The sequence below is a fragment of the Apteryx mantelli genome, chromosome Z (assembly GCF_036417845.1).
Source record: "Apteryx mantelli isolate bAptMan1 chromosome Z, bAptMan1.hap1, whole genome shotgun sequence".
In the NCBI taxonomy this organism is placed as follows: Eukaryota; Metazoa; Chordata; class Aves; order Apterygiformes; family Apterygidae; genus Apteryx; species Apteryx mantelli.
Window position 1 is genome coordinate 67,425,053 of NC_090020.1, and position 22,246 is coordinate 67,447,298.

At 38.3% G+C, this 22,246-nt stretch overlaps 1 protein-coding gene across 4 annotated transcripts in view; it reads left to right on the forward strand.

The window, feature by feature from the left end:
- Nucleotides 1-73: 73 nt before the first annotated feature.
- Nucleotides 74-22,246, forward strand: part of IL6ST (interleukin 6 cytokine family signal transducer) — a 34,076-nt gene continuing 11,903 nt past the window's right edge. Inside the window, exons 1-11 of one of the 4 annotated variants that reach the window (XM_067316265.1) lie at nucleotides 74-183; nucleotides 1,172-1,257; nucleotides 7,492-7,572; nucleotides 8,644-8,955; nucleotides 10,818-10,950; nucleotides 12,151-12,311; nucleotides 12,662-12,813; nucleotides 14,709-14,868; nucleotides 18,763-18,845; nucleotides 20,077-20,296; nucleotides 21,561-21,737. In XM_067316265.1, coding sequence (XP_067172366.1) covers nucleotides 7,506-7,572; nucleotides 8,644-8,955; nucleotides 10,818-10,950; nucleotides 12,151-12,311; nucleotides 12,662-12,813; nucleotides 14,709-14,868; nucleotides 18,763-18,845; nucleotides 20,077-20,296; nucleotides 21,561-21,737 — 1,465 coding nt within the window. In that variant the 5' untranslated portion in view covers nucleotides 74-183; nucleotides 1,172-1,257; nucleotides 7,492-7,505. Of the gene's footprint in view, nucleotides 184-651; nucleotides 1,258-2,838; nucleotides 2,859-7,491; nucleotides 7,573-8,643; nucleotides 8,956-10,817; nucleotides 10,951-12,150; nucleotides 12,312-12,661; nucleotides 12,814-14,708; nucleotides 14,869-18,762; nucleotides 18,846-20,076; nucleotides 20,297-21,560; nucleotides 21,738-22,246 lie in introns of those variants that run through there. The other 3 variants (XM_067316264.1, XM_067316268.1, XM_067316266.1) reach the window with 3 other exon arrangements.

Genomic DNA, 22,246 nt, shown 5'->3' on the forward strand with positions numbered 1-22,246 from the left:
CGCCCCGCGCGCCAATGGCGGCGCGCGTGGCGGAGGGAAGGGCGTGGGGGGGAGGGGGCGCGGGTGACCGGGCGTCGGGCTGCGCGTGCGGGGCGGCGGCGCGATGGCGCGGTGCGGCGCAGCCGTTATTTAGGGGGGCGCCGCGGGGCGGGCGGCGCCGTGAGGCGGCGGCGGCAGCGGCAGGTAAGGCGCGGCGGGGAGGGGAGGGGGCGCGGCGCGCCTCGCCTGGGGGCTGAGGCGGTTTTCCCCCTGCTGTCCGGCCCCCTTCGGCCCCGCCGCGGCCTCTGCGCGCCTCTGCCCGAGGGGAGCCCGCTGGGGGGGTGGGGGGCGCGTCGGTCCGTTTCCCCGCTCCGGTCCGGCGTCGGGCTCGGCCGGGCCGCGCGGCGCGGGCGGGGCGGGGCGGGTGGGCGCGCAGCCAGGGCAGCCGGGGAGCGGGGAGGGGGGGGAGGGCGGCTGCCCTGCGCCGCTCTGCTTCCCGAGCCGGGCCCTCGCCTCCCCCCGTGGCGGCGGCGCCCGGCTGCGGCCTTCGCCGCCTGCCCCCGCAGGGGCCGCCGCGAGCGCGTCCCGGGGAGGCGGGTGCCCGCCGCGGCTCCTCGCCTCGCGCCGGCGGCGGAGGTGGCGACGCAATATGGCCTCGCGCGCTGCCGGGCCGTTCTGGGCCTCCTCGCTGAGGGGCCGGGGGCGCTTCGCTGCCTCTTCTGTCCAGGCTGTTTGCTTGGCCTCGTTCGTGCTGTCAGCTGCCGGCTGTGCCCCATCTCCCGTCTTGATGCAGGCTTCACTGCCCCACTGAAATGGCACGGGAGAGAAGACTTACTTGATGAAAAGTGTTGTTTTGTTGCCTTCATTAGAACTAGTCTATTGATATCTTGTGGCCTGCAGACCAGAAGCTAGACAACTGCTGATCTTGGGAGAGAAACATGTCAGGTTTTACGCCTGGTCAAACTACCAGAGGATTTCCTGTGGAGTTGGGGGTGCAGAGTGTGCAGCACGGGTCACCTGCGCCTTCTGGACTCTAGCAGGTCTTACGCTGGATTGCTGACACCCTTCCTAAAGAAAACTGGTGTCATTATTTCTGTATTGAACTGAGGCACAAAGAAAAGCAGTTTGCCAAGCATGCTGGCAGTGGAGCTGAAAATAAATCCCAGTCTCATAATTTTCAACCTTGTTTTAGGCTGTCTAGGTGACTGCCAGCTGGTGGCTTGTTGCTGCTTCTAAGACATCTTTGAAAGAGGAATGTGGTAATAGAATTATGTGAAGGTATAACTTTATCCTTAGTGATCTGTACTGTTACTGGGGGGGGAGGGGTCTAAAAACTGGAGGTAAAACACATTTGGGGGTTATGAATTTTTTTCTTCATCTTTTCATATATATAACATAATTATACTTGTCTCTCTGAATAGCTGTTCTTATCAGAGGAAAAATGATACATAAGATGTCATCTGTTAAAAGCACATAACTTCTGAATCTAACACTTTTATAATCTTAATGTTGGTGCATCATGATGGGAAAGTGGGAAAGGATGGTAGAAAAATGAGATTGCCTCCTAGAAGTAAAGCATTAAGAATAAATACTTTGATTTTTGTTTACACATCTGAAAACATGGTCTCTTCTGGGAAAGCTCATAGATCAATATTTTGTAAGAACACACATGCACATCTAGAAATCTCTACAAAAAAAAATGGAGACCCACTGTCTCCCAAGCTGCTTCACTGGAGGATTAGTACTAGCACAGCTGTAGGAAAAGAAATAAATGGCAGTGTTTCCAATTTTTTCCTGCTGATATGAGTATTAGCAAGAACTGTCTGAATAAGAGAACTGGCACTGGTGATTGTCGATCTTGAAGATTTGACTTCAAGGTGAGAACACTGAATAAGACCTTACTCTGTGTAGCTTTAGTTGCTTTTTATACTAGAGCTACTTGTTAGCTGCAAAAAATCTGAAGTATTTCAGAGAAACTGGTCTGCAGTTTAAGAAGATAACAGGAATAGAAACTTGATTATTGTAAGCAAAAATTTAGTGTCTCAGAGGAATTTTGATCTGTTTAATCACTGCTGCTTTGTTTGGTGTTTTATTTTGGTTTTGTTTTGCTTGTTATTCCAGTGAGTGTTGTAGTAAAGCCCAAAATGAAAAGAGAAGCTTTCATCTAGAGCTAATGAAATAAGTAATGTAGAGAACTGACTCTTGCTGTTTAGTGAAAGGGATGGGGAAGAGATTACTTGATATTGTTTGTGTATAGTTATTTTTAATATGAAAATGAATTTCAGAATATTTTGTGGAGATAATCACTTTCAAGTGATCCTCTTTGAAGAGGTGTTTGGAGGCTTCTTGAGTTGCTTAAATACTTCCAAAAAGAAATCAAGCTTGGAGGAAGGAAGGAAGCCTGCTGGTGAAAAATTCGTAATTAGAAAGCAAATATTGCTTATGTAATCAGAATTACTTGAGGATAGTACTTAAAGCTGATCTAAAAGTTGTAACTATCTGGCTTGTTATAAAACTTCAAACACTAGCTGTTATGCACAGCATTGCTTGCATGTAAGTTTCCTTGCTCTGTTTACCTGAGCTATGTGGATTTTGTGTGAGAGGTTACCACCTGAAGCTCTTAGATTTTTTCAGGAATTCCCTAAAAAAATTATGAGCCAATAGCCTTCCCTGGGCTTTTGACTGATGTGAAAATGAGCCTTACTAGGCTTTACCCCTTTCTGTGGTGATCCTGGTGTTATCAATGCTCTCTGATTTGGGAGATGACTTTAATGGGGAAAATGGAGCTTTGGCTGTAGTCTCTTAAACTGAAGCTGTCGTTTGTAGATCACTTGGGCAGTAATGGATTAACTGTGTTTTCACACTTCTGAGGTAAAAAGGTGAGATTCATCATATGATATATACCTGTATTAATTTGGGGGTTGTTGTCTTGTTTGTTTGAAACAAGAATAAAATCGCATGTAAGGATTTTGCCATTGTTGCTCAGAATAAGTAATGATATTCCATTTGCATGAAAGGCTAATGTTTCTTTAGAAGCTTTGTTCTTAACAGGCTAGTTGTGTACCTTAAAAAAAAAAAAAAAAAAACTGTTGCCACTTTATGCATGTACTACTTGATTTTTTTATGAGAGTTATTAGGCTTTCCCAGAGCACTGCCTGAACTATCTGTGTAAAGATTCAGGCCTAAATGGTTAGTGCTTTCCTTTCAAGATGGTAGCAGGATGTGAAGAATAATAGAAGTCCCATATGTTCTAGAGATTAAATAAAGTGATCTCGCAGCATATGAGTTTCACATGTCTGTCTTTACTGAAGTAATCTCAGCATTTTAACAGGTGTTTATTCTTCTTTAAGATAACTTGCCTTTTGTGAGTTCAGGACTGACACCAGTAGTTCTAAACTGATAGTGTTGTTTTTACTGTGTAGTATTTTGACAGACTTTGATCTCTAGCCACTTTGGCAGACTTAACTATGAAAATAACTTGCCAAACTTCTAACCAGTCCCTGCCCCTTCTCCCCTGCCCCTAACTTTTATCCTTTTCCCCTCACTTCACATTGTACCTAACTGGATTTAGCTAGGGAAAGACTGTTTTGCTTAGTGGTCCATAACAACTATATGGTCTAGATAAAACAGTTCATTTGCCTTGTTAGTGGATGGTAGGGATTTGGCAGCAGGGGTGGCGGGGGCAGGTCATTGGGGTTTTTTGTTTTTGTTTAAGCTTCTGAACTGGCCAGCTTATTCAACCTTATTTCAGCATTGGGTTGAATTTCCATGTTAGAGTCCTAGTAAACTGCACCACCATATAAAAGGAGGATTGGGGGGGTGGCTGTACTGCCCAGTTGTTGAAACTGCTCTTTGAGTTTCTGTTGTCTAGACTTGCAACTTAATCTGACTTAAGAATTGGCTAATGGTGAACAGTTTGGCATTTAGCAGCATTTCTTTTGAATGAGGGCATGAACTTCGAAACTTTGATACAACTTATATCCAGGGTTTCTGCAGCTTTCAATTTTTTATTTACTCAGAGTAGTAAACATGAGCCTCAATAGAAAACTCTCCTTCCTTACTCTAAGGTGAAGTATGACTGCTTGTTCTGTTAGTTATTAGCCCCTGCCATACCTTTTTTTAACTTTCATCTAGGCAAGATGGATGAAAGTGTTTAGTGTAACACTAGTTCTTTCTTAACTAGAACTAAATTTCATTTAAGAATCAAACTTGTAAAAGCCAGAGAGACTAACTTTTTTTTTTAATAGCGCACCTTAGAATGGACTGTCAATAGCCTCTTTGTGGGTTCAGAGCTGGGTGGCTTCAATCTTGCGACTGAATGGATCAGCGGGGGAAATAGTGACATACATGAAAACAGTCTAAAAGCAGAGATATGTTAACTGTGGCATAACTAGGAAGCTACAGTTGCAACTATTTGTTTCCTTAGTGTATGCAGGTGGGCTTTTTCAGCTAATCTTCCAGTGCAGATGTTGGCTCACGATTCTGAATTCTCTTGACCCTTCAGGAGTTAAGTTCAGTGAAACAATACTATAAGTTGTGGAGGATTTTTCTGCTCTCTCAAAATAGATAGTAAACTTTCCAAAGTGCATAGTAGTAAAGAATTGGGCTTCAGTTTCTCATGTGTAAATTAGATCCACACAGAACAACTCAGTGTTGTAGTCTAGCTCTGTTTGGAAAACAGTTGAAGTGTAGAGATGTCATTAGTTTAAAAATATGAAGTCATCTTATTTTGATTTCTTATGCCAAACCTTATACAGCATTGACACTTCTTTAGCAAAAGAAGTGATAATTCTTCATTGTTTACTTCTGTCCTTTTTTTGCATTTAAGTGTTGGCTTTTATGTACCTGCAAGTGATTCGCAAAGTATATTCATTTTTTGTCCGATTAACCTGAGCCATACGTAATTTTAACACTAATTTTTGAATAGCTTTGTGGATTTATTGTTTAATCTGAAATAAGTCATTACCAAAAGGAAAACAAATAATTTGGTAATGATGCAATACTTAGGATGATGGGTATGTCCACTAAGCTAATGTGGCACCAGTCATGATACTAAATGCTTTTTCTGTGAGGAAAAATGCTATATTGGAAGTTCTTTGTCTGCTACACTTCCTTCGGTGTGAAAGCTGCATCTACTGCTGTTCCGCAGTTTTTGGCAATTAGCGGGAAAGTGCAGCTGCTTCTTTTTTCTGCCTTTGTTGTTAACTTCAGGGTTCTCGGGAGATTCAGATCTTTCTGCAACTCAGTTGTTCAACTTGAGTAACTTTAATGAATCTTGCTAAAATAACAGATCTTAAGGTGTATGTTTGGTATTTCACAAGCTTCTAGTAGCAAGCAGTCTGTATGCTAAATGTTTAGAGTAAGTCAAGGCACTAAAACAGTTTCCTAATTACCAATTTCACTCAGTGCATGAGACCTAAACCAACAAAGAATACTCCTGACTTTGGTCTCATTCACCAAGTTATTCAAATTTGTGAAACCTATTGGGATTTGAAAAAGCGGAAAGGCATGGGTGGGTGAGAACTTAGGTTTCAGATACTGAAAGACATTACATCTGTAGTAAGCAGAAATCAGTTGGCTTAGTTCTCTTACTGTACACTTGTAATTAATTTATCTAAAAATTTCTTGTGTTTAAAACTGTCTAATAGCTGTCATATCCAGCACAGAGAGGATACTTTAAAATAATACTGGAAAAAACAGCAGAGGTTTTCATAATTCTGGATTCCATATAAATAGTCTGATATTAAAAAAATTCTATTATTTAGTAGAAAAGTATCTGTAGGGAAAATATAAATGCGTGCTAACCTAATTGTCAAATCTTCTGGTCAGCTGTATTTTTAGTTTAAAATATTATATTTCAAAGTTTGGTGGGTTTTGAATAATGGAAATGGATGGCTCCTAAGTGAAGTATGGATGCAAATAAAGATTCTGTGAAGTGATTCTAATGGCTCTCTTCAGTCCAAATTGAAACAAGCACATGTTGCTTACGATAAGTCTATTGTAAAACTTTGATATCAGGCTTCTTTTAGTTGTTCACTTCTAATTCTTGTGAAAAGAAAATCTCATTACACTATGCTACTCAGCTTGATTTGTAAAAACTAATGGCTTAGGATCCCTAATGCCTAAGGTATGGGGTTCCAGCTTGTTGTTGATATGTCAGTGCTTAATGATATCTAATCTGAGTGATCTATGTGAAATTCCCACCTTGCGTCTTTCTATCACTTTATAAAATAAACTACCTGCAAACAAAAATAATGATGTGATACTTCATGTCATTTTAAGTTGCCTTTTTCTTTCCCTCTCCTAATAGTAAATGCTGCTCAAACTTTGCTTTCAAAGGGAAACTGTGGAATTAGTTTAAACTTCTTAGTGAATTGCCTTTCATTTGAATATGCATGTAATTAAAGTTGTCTTTTTTTAATTTTAAACATCAGTTTCTGACCCCTAATAACAAAAAATGGAAAACATCCTTTTCTGGGGGTAAAGCTCAGAACAGCAGTTTCAAAAGAAGGTTTGTCAGGTCAGTGAAGATGCAACTGCAGAAGCAGGATTTCTAGAGAAGTCTTGTCTCATATCTTGTTTAGTAAACCTGGAAGTTCTAGGTTTAGAGCCTAGCTACCAGAACTGTTTTAAGTCTGCTACTAGAGAATAACTGCTCTTCACTAGTATGCCTAGTTTATGGAGATCACTTGCCTTTAGTAATTTTGGGCTGCTTTACAAATGCAAGTGGAGAAATCCAGAAGAGATTTTGTGGCTTCAAAGCGCCTGGAAAGGAGGCTGTCCTGTGATGCTTCAGTTTCTCCAAACTGTCTTGTGGAATTCTCAAAACTAAGAATAAATGAGCTCTGCTGTAACAAAGAATACCATGTGTTAAAGATTTTCTAACTTTTGAGGAATTAAAAATTCTCTTGCAAGGCTTTGAAGAATTAGATAATGTTTTTTCTGTGGTAGTCAGTGGTTCTTGATATAAAAGCATGGTGCTTCATAATTCTTAGGTATACGTTAAATCACTCTTGTCAATGAGATGCTTGGTTTTGTGGTGAATTGTTCTGAACCTTGTTCTGAACATAAGGGTTCAGTGCCTTTGAAAGCTAGTGAAGTATAGTAACCATAGTCAAATTCATAGGGTTCTGTTTTAAACCCTGAGCCACAGTGTGCTGCTCTGTTCTAACTGATAACCTCCCACAACAGCAAGCCAGTAAAGTTTGTTTCCACATCTGACACAAACCCTAAGCTGATGAATTTCTTAAATTTATAACTAAAGAGACTTTGAACTACATTGGTTTGCTCAAATAGACATTGGATTTTTTGTACCAATGAGTAAAATGAAAAGAATATGCAACCTCTGTTTTTCTAAAGAGTGAGAAGGTACTCTTTCTTTAAAGAAAAAAACAAAAAACTCTGTATACCTGAGAAATTGTCAGAAAGCAAATGGAAATACAAATTTGAATTTGAAAGTGATGTTAAGAGTAGTAGCTTAAATAAATGAAACAGTTTATTTCTCTATTACAGGAATTCTGTGCAGCATGTTTTCTGGGTGGAACTTGGTGGCCCATGGCTTATATTTGTTCTTGAATATTTGTTCTCTTGAAGGTAAGACTTCTGTGTCTCAAACATAAGAGACCTGTAGAATGGTAAGAAAATGAAACATTAAATTGTAATACAGATCACTTATGAATGGAAACGGAGTGTACAGAGATAGCAAAGCTGACTTTCTTCAGTGGAAGGCTGCTTTGGTTCCACTGGCATCACTAGCATTAGTCACTAACAGACTAAAGTGGTAAACTTGGTCCTGTAGAGTCAAAAAACTTGCAAAGTTAAACCACATGACATTACCTCATATGCCAAACTAGCTAAATGAAAGCCCATATTGCTAAACAGCAATAAACTACTAATGAGCTTGTGTTATAGGCTCTGTAATCAAGATTCGGGCCACTTATCTTCTGTAGCAAATTATCATCTTAAAGGTACTTAGTATGGCTATTGATTCAAGTCAGTATCTCAGTCAGCTGGCCATTCATCTTTAAAACTTGTCACTGATTTTTTTATATATGTGCTTGTGTAGCAATAGTCAGTCTTGTTGTGTGGAAGTTTCATTATAAAGAGAATAGTGCTAGCAAATGTGCAGAGGTCACTAATTCCTAAATTCTCTTAAAGTATACATACTGATGCTTTCAAAATGGATTGCTCAAATATTTAATTGTTAGTGTGTGGCTCTTCTAAAAACTAGTCAACAACAAAGGTGCATGTTTATTTCAAATTCTTTTTGTTCAATATGTATTTTCTGCTGAGGAAAACTTAAATATAAGAGTAACCTCAAATATGTTGCCTTCATCCTTTGGAACATACCAAACATTCAGTCCTTGATTCTTCTTCACATGCTGTCTAAAGGCCCCTGTAATTTAATTCATCTTTTCTTGCCTGGTAAAATGTTCTTGCAAGGCCTAGGGAAAACTACACTGGTTTTGCCCTTTAAATCTGTACTTGGTGATTCACTAATGCATTTCAGTTTTACAACTGTCAAGTAACTAAATAATTCATTTCCTGCCTAGACACATGATGTAAGATTTTTAGTATGAAAGTAATGTTGTACCACAGTATTGATTATGGAATCCTTTATACTCAAAAGAAAAAAACAAACAAAGTGATGCCATTCTTCTTCAGTTTCAGGCGGACTTGTACAGTCATGCGGCCACATCATCCCAGAGTCTCCTGTGTTGGCCCTCGGTTCCAATTTCACAGCACTGTGCATTCTGAATGAGAGTTGTCTTGACTTTGGCAACATATATGCTAATCAAATTATTTGGAAAACTAAAAATAGACTGGTACCTAAAGAGCAATACCGTGAAATAAACAGAACTGTTTCCAGTGTCACATTTAATGACACTACTTTACTTGCTACTCCTCTGACATGCAACATTTTAGCAGATGGACAGATTGAGCAGAACATTTATGGAATTACAGTTACATTAGGCTGTAAGTATCTTTTCCCTTGCCTTTTATTTTTGTCTAAAACACTAACTTCTAGGAAAAATCACTTCTGACAAAGAGAATGTGAATAATAAAAAGTGTACACATTGAGATATTTATTTCCACTCCCTGAATCTCTATCTCCTGAATCCATGCATGAAACGCTATCAAACTACATGCAATCAAAGCTGGTAAATATATGCAGAATAAAATTTTCTTAAAGAAAAGAAAAGAATCTGGCATATTTTATATGGAAAAAGATTGTAGCAAGAAGACTAAATTTTGGAAGGAAAATGCAAGCTTAACTGAAAGAGATCCAAGGAAAGAAACCGTATTTTCCTTGGTTCTTGCTGGTATTCAAATAAATAAGGTAAGCTCATGCATCCTTCTTCCACAACAACCCTATAAACTTAATGTTTCCTTCATTGAAGGGCTGCGAAAGATATCCAGTGCATCTGTAATGCTGAATCAAAAGTGAGCTGCCTTAAAAATAGAACACACTACTTGAATTGCTCTACCCTTATACTTAAGAAAGTACTTTTAACTAATTTTAACTTTTCCTGTTCATGCATTACATCATTTGCATAGTTCTCAGCAATTACTCTTTGTTTGAGACAAGACTGAGATATTGAGAAAGTAATGTGAATGAGTTCATATTCTACTGCTGAATGAGTTGCTAACAGTGTATAAAATGACAAATAAAAGTATGTTCATGAGTGCCCTTTGTAGGGTATGAACTACTAATGAATTATGTAGCCTCCTAATGCTGGCAAAAGGTATTACAGCTGTCACATGTTCTGTATACAATAGGCTGCCTTGAATTCACAATTTAAACTAATAGAGTTCTACCATAAAATAGAAAAATTAATTTTTCTATTCCAAGTTCTGGTGAGTAAATTTCTGAGCAGAAAAGAAGGGGCAGACAAAATATATGAGAAGCTGAGGACAGGTAGAATATCTTACAATGAATGACAGTACTGCTAGTGTTCTACAGTTGTAATTCACATAAGCATCTCATGAGGTGCACTTCTATTTAAAGCTGCTTTATTTTCATTCTGTCAACTGAGGAGAAATACTCTAAACAATGACAATAGGTTTGAAAAGATTATGGTTATTCAAGATGAAAACTAAAAGTGTTTTTGTAAGTCAGAAGTTCTATTTAAAATAACAGAAGCAATAGGATTCTTCAAGTGTCTTACACTGTGGTAAATATTCTAAAAGCTAGAAACAAACTCAGTGATGTCATTGTATGTTACAATTTGAACTTAAGCAAAAGAAGTAATTCAGCTGCTCTCTGGAAAACATCTTGCACAATACTAAAGTGCATTGCTGAGGATCACTTATCTTTTTTTGTAATTTTTTTTGGGGGGGTGGGGAGCGAGGACAGACTAAAGTGTCTGCCCTTCATAGCTGGGGAAAAGAATAGACCTATCACACTTGCCTCAGAGCTCAGTTTTAGTAGAGCCAGTATATGCAAATGCGCATTACCCATTAACTGTTTTCCTAGATAATTAAAATAGATTTAGTACTAAAAATTAGGAAGAGTTCATATCTTTTTCTGCCTCAAAGAATGAGAAATTTCATGCTGTTCCTTATCAGCTGCTTGTCCCCTATATTGTCTACTGTTTCTCAGAACACCTGATTAACTCCTTGACTTCTATCACTAAATGATCTCTAGCACTTTTTACCCCCTCCTTTAAAAAAAGTCCTTTAAAATATATGCGTGAGTGTATATATATTTAATATCCATTTATATAGAGAGAAATGTTTCTGATGTTCACTGAAATTGCTCTAATGGGTCACTTAGTGCGATTCTTACTGCATTGAAATGTGTTTATGGACTATCTTTACTAACTTTTTCCATACAGTGCCTCCAGAGAAGCCCAAGAACTTGAGCTGCATTGTGCATCAGGTGTCGAAACTTAGATATCCTATGACTTGTACCTGGAACCCTGGAAGGCATACATTCCTGGACACTCATTTTAGGTTGAAATACAGATGGTAAGTAGCTCTATAAAGTACATCTAAATCATTTTGAAGAATGTTTTGTAGGCTAAACCAAACTTCTCTGAAATTTCTTGTTGCTTAGAAAAATCCAGTTTTCTGAAGCATTGCTGCCTGTCTTTGGGGGCAGGGGAGTGTTAAATAAGTTCACATTTTAAGTAATTAAAAGTCAGACTTCAAATTTTGTTGCATCATTTTTCTTAGTAACACTATCTCATATTTTTTGACTTCTCAAATACATGATTAGCATGGCTTGAGTACAGTAGAGACACAGTCATTCGGTGGTTGGACCCAAATTACCTATTTTTACATATTTGTAGTGACTGTTCTATCCCATACTAAAAAAGTAAAGAAACCAAAATATAGTGACTGGATCCTGCAGAGATGTTGTCTACTTTGTACTCCTTAGGAGCTCAGAATGGTGTTTGAGGAGCGTATTCTTGTACTGCTTAAATTTAACCCGACACAAAAGCTTCAACAAAGAGTGGAGCCTTTCCCATGTGAAGGCAAATATTTCTTTCAAACTTTTCGAATGGTCTCTTGTAGCTTGAGATGGAATGGACAGAATTGCTGTTGCCCTCTGGAGAGGGAGGGAAGCGGAAAGCTGTAGGTAGTCATTCCCCTCTCAGGTACTTTAATATAGGAGTGTAGTAGAAACCATGGATAGGTAGAAAACTTTAATGCTAGGCAAATTTCCTTTTAATGCCCTTAAAACTATCTCTGCTGTTGGTGCAGCAAATGATGATCAACAAAATAATGTGTAGTAGATGTAACACTGTACTCTGGAGAAGGTATGCTGTTAACAAAAAAGATTACCTCTTTGAATGCATGACTAGGCTTTAAAGTTACAGTTAATAGCCATATTGCTTATGATTAAATGTACCTGTTCTTGAACTTTTTTAAGCTAGTGGGTTTTTCATACCACTTCATAATTACAGTAGTTTAGCTAGCCTTTTTAAGGTATGAGACTTGGAATCAAGAGATTGCGTTCTAGTTTCTGTTCTAATGCAGCCTTGCATTTATGACTGAGGAAGCTGCTCTAATCTCTTCAACTCTTTCCCCCCTTACAGTGATGATAATGGTAAAGAAGGGAACATGAGCTAAACTGATTACTGTTCATTGAGCACTGATCTCCTTGCAGAGGTTCTCTAAAGAATCCAAACTTGCTGCTTGATACTTTGTTTTTACTTTATTCAGGCCACGAGAAGGCTTTCCTGACTGCATACCAAAAGATGTAAATAACTCTTGTACCATTACTGATGTTCAATTCTTTGTTAACCTGGAGATCTGGGTAGAAGCTGCAAATGCTCTTGGCAAGGCTGAATCTGATCGTCTTGTTTTTGATCCCATTGAGATAGGTAACTACATGCCTCTTAACAAAGCTTGAGTAGCACATAAGACTGTTGCCTCTATGCATATTGTTGGATCAGTATTTTAATGCTGCTTCACTATAAAATTCCCAATATTAGCAAAATATTATTGTCTAGAACTTGAACTGTGTTGGACACAGGGGAAGGTGACAGATTTGCTTGCTGTTCATATAGCAAGTCCTTGTTATGTAGTCTGCTTTAGAAATTAGTGTAAAGTAGCAGCCACTTCTGCTTGTGAAAAGTCTTAATAGCAGAGTTTTGTCACCATAATGTACCTACAGTAGTAGAGGCATAATAAAACAATTCAGCTCTAGAGTTGATTTAACTTTGTCTTCTAGTGAAACCACTGTCTCCACACAACTTATCTGTCAACTCAGGAATATTGCCTACTGTTCTGAAACTTTCTTGGGAGAACCGGATTTCAGCAGCTGTGATGAAACTGAAATTCAATATTCGCTATAGGATCATTGGTGAAACAAACTGGATGCAGGTAACACTTATAAGTATTGTCTTGTCACTCTTCTGGTGCAACCCAGAATCCATTTGCTGAACTGCAGCAGAAGTTCACTTACTGCTGTAGTTTAGAGTGTTTAACTCCCAGGATAGTCTGTCTGGCCTACTCATGAAGGCTGGGATCTAGGTGAGGGTTTTTGGTGGTGATTTTAACCAGAATACAGTGCCTCTTTTGCCTTTTGGTGGACTTCTCAGCTTTCTTTCCTGTCATGTTGAAGTATGTTCTGCATTTTTATTCTGTACGTGCAATACCTAGAACATCAACTCTGGACGACTTTTGCATATGCAAAACTACTCATCTAAAAATCCACTTAAAACTTGAGCAAACATTGTACAGTCCTGGGATGTGCTTTTTGAACTTGCAGCACATAAACAGAATGATTGTCCTGCATATGTGCCTTAAGTTTGATAAAATCAAGATGCTGGAAAAGAATGAGTATTCCTTAACTGTAGTGCACTGTAATACCTACATGTCATATCAAAAGTTGTCTTCATTTTTCTTGTTTTTCTATGTTGCTGTCCTTGGGCATGTCCTCAGTAGCTTCTCACTTTCTTGCCTTTCCCTCAGAGCATCAGCATTACAGAAACACTTGTCAGTTCATCAAGATCAGCCCCTCTTTGGTTTCAACATACAAGCCCAAAAGCATTTTGAATTTCAGAATTTGTTGGAGAGAAGACTGCTTCTGGCTTTCCAATAGGTGGTGTTTGAAGCAGGTAGCATGAGGCTGCTGCTTATGACTAATGCAGTGTATTCCTTTGGAGGAACTTTCTGAGCTTCAGACATATTAATGCAGCAGACTCCTATGTTGATGTTTTAAAGCATTGTCCACTACACTTTCTGCAACTTCAGGATCTGTCCCTGTATTGCACTGTTAAGTCCTCTTAGCCTGTCTTCCCCTAACCCAAGCAGTAACTCTTAAAGAACTGAACTTGTTTGGCTGTAATGATAAAATTTGACTAGTATCTTCCTAGAATAGGAATAGATAGCTAGAATACCAACCTATTAATCAACACTCTGATAGTTCTTTACCTTCAGAATTAGCCTCTTGAACATTCAGCATATGTGCTTAACTTGTGGTCATTTCTGTTGCAGGTGAAGGGTTTCTGCAGTGAATGATTGCAATGTGAAGTTGCATGTGATTGAGTCTGTGTGTCTGTCTATTTACAGAATCTTACCTGTTTCCATATGTATACAGTGGGAATCTTTTCTGACATTCAATCTCTAATCTAAAAGATGAAAGGGAAAAAGCTTGTAGAAATCCATTTATTAGCAAAATTCTAAAGTGAAGGTGTGACAATTTTAAAACCAAATATTTCCAATATCAGTGATCATGGTGCACTATTCTACATCACTGGAAGCAATGATCCTGAGTTATCTAGCATTGATTGGGGGGGGGGGGGGGGGCGGCTTCTGGCAGATATCCGAAAAAGCCCTGGAACAATGAGGTGGGGTATTATAGATGAATAAGTAGAAGAATTCTGTGGGAAGGAAGAAACTTTGTACAACTTGTCTGCCTCTCTTTTAGCATAAACTGATTGAAAATGAAAACAGAATATAAAAGATTGTCCTGAGATAGCTGTTTACCTTTTCCAGGAGTTGTTTTGTATTACACCTGGTAAATAAACACACAGCTATAATTGGTTCCTTGCCAAAATAGTGGTTGAATTAAGCCTTTTGGAAATAGGATGAAGAAACTCAATGTTGTACTGAGTCTGTAATATATAAAGCTGTTAATAATAAAGATCTTATAAAATAAAGGGTATAAAGCTGTTTTTGGTAAGAAGCTCTTCTGTGTGGGAGCTGTGGTAGTGTAGAACTCATCTTTTACGATTCTTGGTCAGTGCCTCTAAAAAATCTTCCTTCCCTTACAGGTTCCTCCTGAAGATACAGCCTCACCAAGAACTTCATTCAGTGTTCAAGGTCTCAGGCCCTATACAGAGTATGTCTTTTCAATTTGTTGTATGAAGGAAGATGGAGTGGGCTATTGGAGTGACTGGAGTGAAGAAAAAAGTGGGGTGACAACTGAAGATAGTAAGTAAGGCATGAAAGTAGGTCACTGACTCTCAAAATGTGCAAGTGCTCAGCAGCTTGTCAAAAGCCAACTGAAATTTTGTATCTTTATTTGAGCTGTTTGATTATACATGCAACAAGGTCTCTCCTGAGTTGCTTTTAATACTGATTAATGACTCAGGCATTTCAAAGAGCATGAGAATAACTTTGTTAACAAGAACTCATGTTCTCAAAGGAGAAATAGGTTTTGTGTGTGTGTACCCCCTTTCAAGGACTGCTGGAGTATTGCTTTGCTTATTCTGAATTTATCCTCTGTTGTAACAGAAGTTTGTCTGCTTGTATGAAAATTTTGGTAGACAAACACTTATTTTGTAACTTGAGGTTTAGGAAGGTGCCAGAAAGTCACAGGGGAACAGACATCAATAAGTATGGACTACAATATTCTAGTCATATGTTGTACATAGACTTCTTGCCAAACTAAATAAAATAAATAAAACATTATGCATATGGGATGTGTAGCCATTTGTTCATCAAAGAATTCAAATAAGACAGTTCTGTTTTGCTCTTAACATCTTTCCTAAGAAATTCTGCATCTGCAGCACTTTCTTGTTTGTCACAGCATCACTTACACCATTGTCTTACACTCTTGAATCCACTTGTTCACATTATTCTAGCCACAGTAATCAAGGGTATTAGTATTCTTCACTAATACAGGAGGGTAAGAAAGAAAACGCAATGTAATGACCTGCTCATTTTAAGCAAGATTAAATCTGTATATGGAAAATGGCTTTATTTAGATATAGTCACAAAGAAATTACTTTTGCTGTACAGTTTTCCTTCTTGGTGACTCGGTCATTGTCGCCTTGTAGTTCTGGGCTTCCAGCATCCTTTAACTTGATGCAATAGAGATGAACATTGAATTGTTGCTATCATGATTTATTGAGGAAGATTTTTACCAGTTGTAACTATTTTGGGTCAGCATTTGGGTCATGCTTAGTCTTGCACAAAAGCACTTTGCAAGAAGCATGTACACAACTTCAGAGAATTTAAAGCAGTTATTTTTTTGATTAGCTTACCCAAAAGATAGCTAGGATTTAGCAAACCACTAGGCTAAGCTTTAATAAGCTTACTGACCTGGAAAAAAAAATACTGAGGTGCCTTTGTCAGTCAAGGGTTGGCTTCCCCTGCTTCCTGGAAAGGATCCTCAGCATTGTTAAATTGCCATCATCCACCAAATCCATACATGCTACAGCTGGCTCATTGAAGCTACTTGACTGACTGTTCAACTCCTTATGATGTTTTGGTCAGCTGTAATGACATTTTCCACTTCCATTCAACTGTATATTCTTCAGTGTGCAGTTTCAGCCTGACTTCCATCAGATTCCTTCAGAGCAGTGGCCCTGGGACTGTCACTGCATGTGTATTTTGCCAAGATCTTTATCCTCTGCATTCCACAGCAAATTTTCTAACCTCATTCAGTGCTTGCAGTTTCTCATCAACATGCATTGTTTTTACAAAGTAAAAATATGCACTGTGGCAGTAAAATAAATTTCAGCACATTCAGTTGTAGTTAACATACTTTATAGCTCTTGGAGTCATTCCAATAGTATCTCCTAGTGATGCTTTCCTGTAGGTTTTGCTTGAAGTGCAGAGACGGTATCTCTGCAACTGAGTTTTGCCAAGATCATTAGACTAGCATGTTAAGTATTTTGTTAGTTGATTTGGGGAGCTGGTTGTTTTGTTTTGCAGTGTGTCATAACTTGGCAATTTTTGCAGCAACTGTAAAGTCATACAAAGGGAAATTACACAATTGAGGAGTAATTATTGGAACACTGACATCCATGTATCTGTTACAGTATGAAAATAACCACTTTCAAATAATACTGGATTCTTAATTTTTCCAATAACATGAACAAAGCTACATGTGGTGTATGTACATATTTTTGCCCTTTAATTGTGACAAACTGGGCTTTTTTTTATAACGAAAGTCTCATGCTGCACTGTTTGTCCACAGGATCCAAACTGTAATCTCCATGTAGAAGCCCTGGGCTTCAACGTATAAGTCAATCTTTCTGCAGTCCGCTTTCCTCTTGTCATTCATCTGAATAACCCCCTTCTTAGATTGAATTGGGAATAATTTAACATCATTAACAGATGCTAAAGATTGGTATCTTTCTGAATCTGAGCCTCTACCAGCATCAAAACAACCTGTGGTGGTATATTTGCTTTTCACTAAAGGTAGAATTAACTAATTTAGTGTGCAGTAAGCTGTTGGGGAGTAACCATGCCATTAATTCTTGTGAAATGCAGCAAATATAAGTATTATCTGTTTTCTGCTGGATAAAAATAGGACTTTTACCTTTTGTTCCTGCAGTGCTTGCTAATTGGTTGGCATTGTTGCTATTATAATAAATCTGCAATGATATAACTTCCCTTTCTGAGTTCGCTCACAGACAATTTCAGAAGCATGGTACCCTCCTGCACATGACGGATACACATGCCAATTTATAGGGTTGTAGAATAACTCGGGTTGGAAGGGACCTCAGGAAGTCTCTGGTCCTCCAACCTCCTGCTCAAAGGAGGGTCAGCTTGGAGGTCAGACTAAGTTGCTCAGGGCTTTTTCTCAAACCTCCAAGGATTAGGACTGCACAGCCTCTCTGGACAGCCTGTTCTACTGTTGGGCTGTCCTTATCATGAGGACACAGGCATAATCATCAGCCCTCCTTTTCTTTCATTGTATTTAAGATCCTTAGCCCTAGACCACACGTTCCTAAGACAGAACTAACATTTTTCTTTCGGTTTGAACATTGCACTGATGTCTGTATACTGTGTAACTCCTACTGTCTTTCTTTTCATAAAACTATAAATACAACTAGGATTAAGACTGGAAACACTAACTGTATCCACTGTGAATTATTTTCTCTAAATATCTGACAGTAGCTAAGATTCATTCTTGATCTTTTTTTTTTTCTTCCAGCTATAGAACCCTGACAAGTAACTTTAGGTTGCAAAATTGGCAAACCTGTACCAAAATTTTAGTTTGTTTTCATGGCACAGTTGCCTATTGCAAAGATTAAGAGTCCAGTGTCTGCCTGTTTTAAGTTACTTATATCATTATTATTGCTCTTATAATCGGATTACAAAACTGGCTTTTGAATGTTGTGCTCTTTTTAGGACCCTTCTTTCCTTTTTGGGAGGTAAAACTTCCAAAAACTCTTCATTATCACAGTATAATTTAGCTTTAAGCACATTGGGAAATGTACCTAAATAACAAATGTTTAATATTAAAAATGCAATAAAACAACTCACAGGGAAAACACAATCTAGCAAGATTATCAGTGTAACTGCATTTTAAGATCTTTCTTTCCTTCTATCATGACTAAGGCCTTCTCAAAGGATTGGCAACTAAGTACTGCAGTTCTGTTGCCCTTTTTAGGATAAGATATGTGGAGAATTGGGGACTTACGACAGTGGAAACCTGTCAGCTAATTAACTCTTTTGCGCTTCCCTTTTTTAGCTGATCTGCTCTTGAGGGGTGGGCAAGGGGGTGCGGTGTACAGAAGTGCCTCTGGACACAGGTTGCCCAAGATAGGTTGGTCATGCCTTATTTTGCACTGTCTTGTACAGTCCATTACTGCAAATGCTCAATATGGTGATGCTCAGTAACTTTGGTATTGGTGCACTTAGAGCTATACTGGTGTTTTGCTCATCCCTTCAAGAAACCTTTCCATGAAGGTTTTCCCCATAATGTACTAAATATATTTGCATTTGTATCGTGAGGCTTCCAAGGAAGTAAGGAAACAATTTGTATAAGCTTTTAAAAAATGGGGGTAAGGAGCTAGTGGTAGTAAAATGATGAATTGAAGCAAATTGAGGGAAAATATTTCTATTCTTAAGTGTTGTCTCTTTCATCAGAACCATCTAAAGGGCCACCTATATGGAGAATCATTGATGCTTCTCACTCACCAGCTTTCTGGACTGTGCATCTGATGTGGAAGGTAAAGCAAAGAGATAAACTGTAGGATTTGTGCATTGTTTTACACATGATTTGAAGTGAAAAAGCTTCATCCCAACAAACTTGAGTAGATAGCTGGGATGGTACAGATTTTACTGGCACTAGAAGTAACTTTAATTTTTCACAACTACCTACTGTAAGAGGTAAAATAAACAGGTAGATACAAATGCCATCAGTTAACTGGCACACATCTACAAACCAGAGTGTACAAAATCTACTTTAGCACAATCTATTCTGATTCCTTATCTACTGTCTTTAAGTAGCTTGTGGAATTAGAAGCTTTCACTTGAACAAAATAAGCTTTCATGTTAAACTTTCTGCTGTATCCTGTAGCTTTTTTAACACTGGTTGGACAGTGATCCTCTAGCTTCAAAACCCATTAAGCCTAAAGATGTTCCAGAGACCAGATTTATTAAATACAGCATTGTACTTTTGCATGCAGTAGTTCTTTGCAGCTAGCTGACAAATTAGTACAAAGTTGAGAAACTGAATGCAGTTATGGTCAGTCCCCTTCTCCTGCTTTCTTCTGGTCTGTGAACTTCGTGTCAAATTTGACCTAGCTGTCTCTTTTTTTTTTTCCCCCACCCTCTCCACCCTTGGTGTCTAGGGTGAAGTTATATGTATATTGATACTGCATCTTGTTCTGCTCTAACTCATATATCCCATATGCCACTTCTGAAATTATTAATTAGCTCAGCATCTGTTGCCAAGCAATTAGCTTAGCAAACTGGTGCTATTGTTAAACTAAGTTTACCTTTTTCAACAATTTTCTCTAAATTATCTGAAAACTAATACTGTGACAAATAATAAACAGATTTTTTTCTACATATAGTAAAAGAAAACTACTCATGCTGTTTTGTATTCAGATGCAACCTAGATTATAACCTGAGATTTGTTTTATACCCTTGTGCCATGAAGGCACACAAAATGCACGTTTCAACCACACATGTATTGCAATCTTGACAGAAGAGCCTTTATTAGATTACTATATGGGATTGTGAGCAAAGAAAAGAAGGATATAAACAAGAAATAGTTCTGGAAATTACTGCTTTACAGAAATGAACTCTGAATTTGTTTGCACTTTTCTCAAACATGCAGCTGTTTTATCTATATAACTTGTTTTGCTCTCAAGCATTTAAACTAAGCTTCAAAGATACTAAAGGTTAAGTAACATTAGTTCAGTATCAGTCTAACAATAGATATGTTTCTAACAGGCATTGGAGCCATTGGAAACCAATGGAGTAATCTTGCGGTATGAGGTGACTGTCAGAGCTAAATCACCTCTCTCCCATCCACCAGAGAAATACAACGTTAATACAACCAGCCTTACCTTAAAGCTGCCAAATGGAACTTATGAAGTGACTGTGATTGCCCATAACAAAGCCGGGGCATCCCCTTCATCAGTTTTACTTATCCCAGCAAGGAATTCAAAAGGTTAGTTTCCTAGCAGTCTCTCTTAACAAATGCCATGCAGGCACATTTGAAAGTTATCGGAAATCTTCAGAGTGTTGTAAAATAATACCTTTTACATGGACACATAATTACAGAACCATTGGAGGTGTCTCTGCTCTTAATCCTTATAATTATGCTACCATTTGTATATTAAGGAATGTGCAGGTTTAGTTACTGACAGGTCCACTTGAAGCTATGCCATTAAGCTCTGTTATTTTGCTGGGTTTTGATTCTTAGAGCTACTGTATTCCCTATCAGTTTTTTTAATAGCGTAGCGTTGCAGTAGCAACCTCCCCTAAGACCTTATTAAAGGTCTTAGGCATTTCTGTTTTCTTCTTTTAAAAATTAGTGGGTGTTCAGGGAGGCATCCTTTACTTCATGAATACACCTGTTGTCGTTCTTCCTCCTTCTCTATTTTCTAACCTTTTTAAACTTTTCTTTCCCTTTCTTGTCTTGGCCCAGTCTGTCCATTCCATGTCCCAGAGGCTGCTTTGTCCCCTGCTTCCACAGTTTCCCTAGATGTTGTGTGTTGAAACTTCAACAATATTCTGTTTACTGCTCGTGTTCCACTTCGTTGTGTTGTAGCAGTAGTAGTAGTAGTAGTAGTAGTAGCTGCAGGTTGATTGCTCCTTATTTCTGGCATCTGATGAATACAGCCTCTTTTTAGACATTCCAAACACTACCTGTACAGGCAGCAAAAAATAAGCATCCTGACAGATCTGCTGCTTTTAGTATAACCACTAAGAGAGACCCACAGATTCTAAAACTGCTAGATCAGTTAATTAAAGAGTATCGGTTAAGAGTGTCAATATACTCTGTGTTTCATAGAATAGAGTAGCATTGCAGCCAGATGTATTTGGTCAGGTACATGAGTTGAGGATTAGAATGTGAATTCAGAAGTGTCTCAAGATCTGATTTCCTTCTGAAATAGACCCTTTCTGTTGGAAGGAATATAGTATCTCTTTACTGTGCAATAAGAATACTTAACTATGTTTGAAAACAAAGAAACTGAGTGCACTTTCCAGTTTTTTAGATAGCCTAATACCGCTTAATTTGGATCTCTGACAGAGATTCAAATGCTAGTTTCCAAATTTCAAAAAATGACTTTTACATTTAATTAGGTTCTGTCAATTTGTCACCCTTACAATAATCATAAGTATCCACATATGACAAAATAGCTATTATTATGCAAATCTGCTGGAAGAACTGTCAACATTTAACACTTCTCTGTTTTCTTTCATCCCAGCTCCTGTGAAGAATATTAGAACACTTCCTAAAGATGGCAAGTTGTGGGTAGGGTGGACTGCTCCTAACAGTTACGTTCTCAAATACGTGATTGAATGGTGTCTGGTGTCAAACAGCTCAGACTGTGTCATAGAATGGCAGAATGAACCAGGGAATGTTCAAGGAACATACTTAAAAGGTATTACTCATAATTTTAAAAATACATTGTAGAGCACTCAAAAAACCTAATGAATATTCTCAAAGTGAAGAACATATTGATGCAGATTAGAATTTTGTTGTGGGACAGGAATCTTGGACAGAGTTAAGGGCTACTTTTAGTTGGTCATGAGCGCGTGGAAGTGTCTGTATATTTTTGCCAAATATAAAACTTTATCTATTCTTGCATTTTGAAATTCAGGTTATGTAACAACAAGGTTTCTACCTTTGTTTAGTTTTTAATCTCTTTATTCTCAGAAACTCTTGAAATAGTGAAAAGAGTTCCTTCAAAATCATATTCTCTGATCCCTCTTTTGGTTCAAACAGTGAAACTTGTTCAGCTTTACAGTCCTTTTCAGATTACAATCAGTAGGTCAAATGTATAATTTTTGGAGTCACAATGTTGCAGACAGATGAGGGCTTCTTTAAGAAAAAGTTAGAAAAACAAAGACTTCTATGAGGTCTATTTATTACCTTTAAAATTTGAATGTG